The sequence below is a fragment of the Morone saxatilis genome, unplaced genomic scaffold, assembly GCF_004916995.1.
Source record: "Morone saxatilis isolate NCDOM2014 unplaced genomic scaffold, NCSU_SB_2.0 Contig18, whole genome shotgun sequence".
Classification (NCBI taxonomy): domain Eukaryota; kingdom Metazoa; phylum Chordata; class Actinopteri; family Moronidae; genus Morone; species Morone saxatilis.
Window position 1 is genome coordinate 4,680,835 of NW_023339740.1, and position 6,076 is coordinate 4,686,910.

Here is a 6,076-nt window from a genome sequence, read left to right on the forward strand (position 1 = left end):
AGGGTGGAAATGGACGACATATTTGGATAAATTAGTTAAAACCAGGACACTCAGGAAAACAGTTTTGCTAATATCCTCACATTTCAGGAGTTATTAGTGGACATGTAGTGTTTTGTAAATGGCCACATGGTGGCTCTATCAAAATGTTCCATCTAGGCCCATGGCACAACCTTTTACCAAAGGTTACTGAAATCTGTTGCCAACACACAGCCAGACAAAGAGGACTGAAAATACAACCTTGTGGACAGAGATGACTTTGTATATTCTGTGTCTCTTTTGCCTAGTCATGTGGTGCAGTCTTATTGCAATTTCTCTGTGTATTCTGAAGGCCTTGTTCAAGCTACGGTAAAGCTGATAAACAGTATCAGTCACACAGGGGATTAGTTACACAGAGTGCACCCATCCCACTGCTTCCTTGCTTAATTCCAACTCCAATCATTTGCATGCTGCAGAGTATCTGAAACTTACTGGACATCTTTGGTATGCGGATGGGGCCACTGCTGGTGCCATCGCCCCCTTCGGTCAGAGCTTTGATCTCAATGAGGTAGTCCTCTCCAGAGGGGATTTGCAGCTCCACACTTGTCTTATTGGTTTCCAGTACAGTAGTCTTGCCATTCCAGTTCTGACGATACACAACCTGGGAGGAAAGTGTGAATTCCTGGGGTGAACATTTCATTCATTCTTCAGCCAGACATTTTCGTCAAGACAGACGAAAATGAAACATTTATGACCTCTTAGCAATGGGATTTATGACTTCATTCGACATGTTAAATTAGAGTGTGAAAAACAAACCAGGCTAGAGAAGTGTGTGCAGCCTGATTTTGGTTACACAGCCCCTCTCTAGAGGAGGTAATGAATTCAAAATGCCTTATGCTGTGCTGGCTTGGCCCGATGACTCAATGTGGAGGAATACAGGCTTTTCAAAACAGGACCTCAGATGTCCTTTTTACACATTTAGTCATGTAATTTCATCTTCATCAGAATGCAGCATGATGTTTTATTTCATAGCTCAAAAGAAACATGCAGCACAGAGAGCCAAACTGTCAATTTAGCTTTAAAATCATGAAAAATATGTCAAAAGAATTCCCTTTTAATTCACTTTATTGCCTTTTTTGCCAAATTATTAAACCACTCCTGTCTACATGCACTGCATGCTGCCTTACAACAGAGCTTCACAAAAGACTTGATGAAATGAGCAGGGCTGCATATCTCTGGAGAATAAATAAATATATAGATATTTGTGGAAAGCATTATTAAAAACTGTTTTTCCACACAGGTAGGCAAAGTGGATCAAATATAATTCATTGTTGTAAAGAAGAAGAAACTGAATTCAGTCTGTGGCATGACACCTCATTTTATCACCTTGAACAGATCTTTTAATTTTGAAAGGCCAGACAGGGCCAATCCATAATGTAACACTGGAGTGCTGAGGTCTATCTTTCCACTGCAATGAGAAAGCCATTTATTGGGATGACAGCTGGTGAGGCTCTATTTGTTTCCCCAGTTCTGGAGTTTCTGCTATTACTCTGACAAACTCACCTTGTATCCTGTCACCTCAGACTCATTTTCCATCGCCTTGACATGTTCCCAATTTAGAAAGATCTTAGAGTTGGTCAGGTTCCACTCAATATTCCCCGGAGGCTGACTTGGAGCTGCAAGATATGTAATTATATAGACACAAAGTTCGCAAATGAATGCGTACACCACTGTTATCAATAGTATTCTCCAAACTAACTCCTCAGTCTGCCTTTATTTAATAGTCTGGTGTTGCAGCAGAATGCATTTCATGCTCTTCAACCTTCTGGAAGACACTGGAGAAAAATGGAGGTCAGGAAAAAAGAAGAAAATGCACACTCTTTGATTACCCTTTCATTTATGTGTGTGGAAACACAGCTTATGAGCATGAAATGAAAAGTTCACCCTGAAGCAGCACAAAAGTCTTTACTGCATCATATTTCAGTGGCTGGAAGTGGTTCTGACTTACTGTAAGTGGTACAGCTAAAACAACTTGAGTGAATAAATTGAATGAATGAAAATGAATAACGACTAAAATAAAAACTGTTAAAATGTGGCTTATATGAGTGCTGTATTGAAGGCAGGCTTCAATTTCATAATTGCACTGAACACAATACAACTACTATGAGTAATGATAACATAATAATAATATAATAATAACGATTCAAAAAACTGATTTGATGCATTGGGCTTTCTCTTACCAAGCCCCTCTTCTTTGGAATCTACCTACCCAAATTCGCAACCCGGTCTAATCTAATCTAGTTTCATTTCTGGGCGCGCTTGTGTCAAGGTCTGGTGATGTAGTGAAAAGAGCAAGAAAGTCCATATATAAGGGGGGTGGGATGGATTAATTGCACTAAACATAGGAAACCGCTGTTTGTGCCCTGTGTGAAACCAAACATACATTTTTGTATATTTTGCTAATGCTGCTCCTCATTGACTATGCTTTGTATTTAGTTTATCTCACGTTTGTTTGTGTGTTTTATTAATGTTGCTCATTGCTGTTTTTATGATACTCACAGCCATTTGAGGCATGGTTTAGGATATAGGGCTATAACAAACTCCAACTTGGCTTGAATGCATATTTCTTTAGGGCTAATTTCATATTTTTTTAAATTTGACAAAAGTCAGGTGCCCATATGAATATTGAAACAGGATGTTTGTTTGTTTGTTTGTTTTTTTTGGTGTAATAAGTCCTCATGTAAGAGATCCCTTCCAATTGCACTTTCAATAGAAGTGATGGGAGACTGAATTGTGAACCTATCATTTAATGATCTGGCTCTTTACACATTTTTCTCTTTTGCTTTCACACAACTATCATTAGGATCATGTTTTGCAAAACATTTAGCACAAGCATAGAAAGTGACCGCAGATTTTAGATGAGAATCTTCTGCTAACATATTTTCATATTTTCAATCGTGTTCCTAATGAGCAGAAATGTATTTCTCTGGTTTTGAATCATTCACTGTGATAAGACAACGTTTGACTCTATAATCAGCATGAAGTCACCTGTAGCCTTGTGTCAGAAGATTCGGATCTAAAAGAAGGGGAAGCGTCAGTTGGTGTTCAGCAACGAAAGCAGTTGAAGTGTCGTTTAAAGAGATGAAAGCGATCAAAATGTTGGTTGAATTGTAAATGATAAGAGCAAAATAAGTTTCAGTTTCAGAGTTTGATGGCCAAAATAGATGAAGTGTGGACATCTGAAGAGTCAGATATGTGAGCAGTTAAAATGTCAGTTAAAATAATTGTGTTTCACAGGCTGAAAAAGGTTTGTATAAGTCTATCTTAAAACAATACTCATATGTTACATGTACATTAGAAAAGTCACTGGATGCTCTCCATACTGCCAGTGAAGCAATTCCTTCCTACAGCTTCAACTACAGACACGTACCAGGTGAATGCAGTAATCTTCTTAGTTGTACAGGTTTATTGTCAGCAACAAACCTTCATCTGACTACCAGGACATATTCCTCCAATGTAACTTAATAAGTCAAAATTACAAAGATGTCATTTTGGACTAAAAACACTAAAACATTGGAAGATGTGCACTTGATCTGACCTACTCAGACTGCTGACCTCCTATTAGCTTTTGCTGGCTGAAGAATGCATTTTTCCCTGCCGTCTGTTACATTGGAGTCACAGCAGGAAGGGATTGCTTCGCACAGGCCAGGATTTTAGAAATGCTGAGTTTAAATTCTTCCAGCAGAACCCCAACCACCTAAAAAAATGTAATACCTACCAACCAAACTTTGTAAAATGTCTCACATCTATCATTAATGTAATTATTGAAAATGTATTTGATGTAAAGTTTTTCTGTATATATTTTTTAAAGCCTTTTTACATAGGTATTTAGGTCTCGTAAATAATATTACATTTATTTCACTTTATTTTTTATCTTCTTTGTTTATCTATGTCAAATTTAAGATTTTTAGTCAAAATATAGGAAAAGAAAACCTTTCACTCTCAATATTAGATCAGTCTTAAAAACATCCATAATACATATGTAAGTGTAGAATATAAACTCTACCTCATTAAATGTCACTAAACCCCCTAAATCCCAGAAATACTACAGAAGACATGACCTCAATGGTATCTCCTGGCTTCATGGCCAGACAGGAGAAATGACCAATAACTCTTTAACGGGCTAAGCAAATAGTGAAACAAAGCACACCTTTATCTCCAGTGTGTGTGGACTCACGTGGTTTCTTGGTGGTGATGTTAAAAGGGGGGCTGCAGGGTCCAAGTCCAGCACTGTTTTGGGCTCTGACTGAGATCAGATAGACTGTGCTGCCCTTCAAGCCAGAGAGCAGAGCTGTGGTGTTGATAATCCTCACTCTCTCCGCCTCACTCTGCCGAGATCCTTTCTCCCAGTAGAGCACCTGGGACCAAAGACACAAGGGTTACCACAGACCTCCAGCCATATTGGAGACAATTTGTCTTTTTCTATTTTTAAACTGGTTTAAGTGCAAGTGGCGGCAACTGAGCCGAGTAAAACCTTTTTTTGTAAGAAAATATCAATAGACTTGAGTATTGTGATATTTTGTTTTCTGATACTGTATGGATTGACAAAACCACTTTATCAAACCCCTAACCACTTGTAAATGTAACCTGAGGGCTATAATGTTGGGTGTTCTGATTGCATAAAAAAAGTCAACTTAATTGCCTTGCTTACAGTTTCGCAATATATCGCAATATACTGAATCGCAACCCCTGTATCGTGACACGTATTGTATCGTCAGATTTCCTCAGAAATCAGAACATAAGGTACTAGGGCACACATGGAGATTTAAGGAACATTAAGGATTCATTAAGTTGTAAATGTGGGTTCATCTAGGTTTAAGTCCTTAATATGCTGAAGCAGTGATTCTATAGCTCAGACTTAAAAGGAGAAGGGGAAAAAATAGTTCCATACTATCAGCTCAGATACTGTAGGTCCTGAGGCAGTCCAACACACATTTTCGAACTACCAAGTGATACTGTATCTGACAATCAGCAATACCAAAAGCAGCACTGGGGAGTGGGGAGTGAGGAGTACAAGGATAAGGAGCTTGTCAGAATCTGTATTCATAGGGAGATCATTTATGACCCTAACACGAGACAGGAAAACCAGACAGGAAAATGTCAAACAGATGGTTTGAGAGTAGGTACTTATTCAATTGGCTGCACACGGGTTTTCGGGGATCTTGCTTGGGAAAGGCAGATTAGCGACAGGGCCTGGAGTTGCTGATAACAGATGCATCTAGGGTGGGGTTTTTTTTTTTCACCAGTGGTTTAATTATAGCAGTTTTACCAGCACTTGGGAAACTATTTAAAATACCTAAGCAGAAGAAGAAGTTTCCAGTTTTAAAACCACTTTTGCTCTGAAAGTGCCACCACTGTTTTAACTATACCAATGTTTGTGTGTGTTAATCACAAGTATTCATATATCGTAGCAAGTTTTAGTTTCTGTATTGAAACTAGTGGGAAGTGTCAGAAGTGCATCCCCCATCCCTAAACAACAATTGTCCAATCATAGCTTAGCAACTGTAACTAAGGCTTGTCAAGTTTTGTATTTCTTCACACGCAGAAGCAGTGGATACTCTGCATTTAAAGAGTTTGGAGGCCTGTGTGTTTTTCACCACCTTTTCAAACCCCAAAAATACAGCCGAAGTGTAAGGAATGGATTAGGCTGTGTATTAATCTGCTGTTGATGAAAAGGTTAATGCTGGTTCTGATAGAAAGGGATAAAATGGCTGATCGTAGTATATATACATATTTATATATATTTCATATGAATCAGCCAGATACATTAAAATATATGCCTACATGAGATTGTGTTAAGGTAAATATACACCCTCAACCCCTAGTGGCCCCTATGTCCCAGGCATTGTCAATTAGTTTTTGATAATTTCAAGATTGGTGGAGAATTTTCACACTATAGTCCAATATCTTTTGTCTAACTATGATTGGTCCTGCATTATTAATCCCTGGTCTTGCAGTGGGGCCCTATGTCAAAAGTTAGTTTTAATATCTTTATTTTAGTTTATACTGCGCTCACATGGTGCATACTCCATAATAAAGG

General features: G+C 38.3%; 1 protein-coding gene across 1 annotated transcript in view; it reads right to left on the bottom strand.

Moving 5' to 3' along the window:
* Positions 1 to 364: 364 nt before the first annotated feature.
* The window catches only part of LOC118328396 (contactin-4), a 40,947-nt gene continuing 35,235 nt past the window's right edge, over positions 365 to 6,076 (bottom strand). The window contains exons 19-21 of the mRNA XM_035662120.1: positions 4,214 to 4,394; positions 1,540 to 1,652; positions 365 to 637 (exon numbers count right to left, since the gene is read on the bottom strand). Of these exons, the coding sequence (XP_035518013.1) occupies positions 365 to 637; positions 1,540 to 1,652; positions 4,214 to 4,394 (567 nt within the window). The remainder of the gene's footprint in view (positions 638 to 1,539; positions 1,653 to 4,213; positions 4,395 to 6,076) is intronic.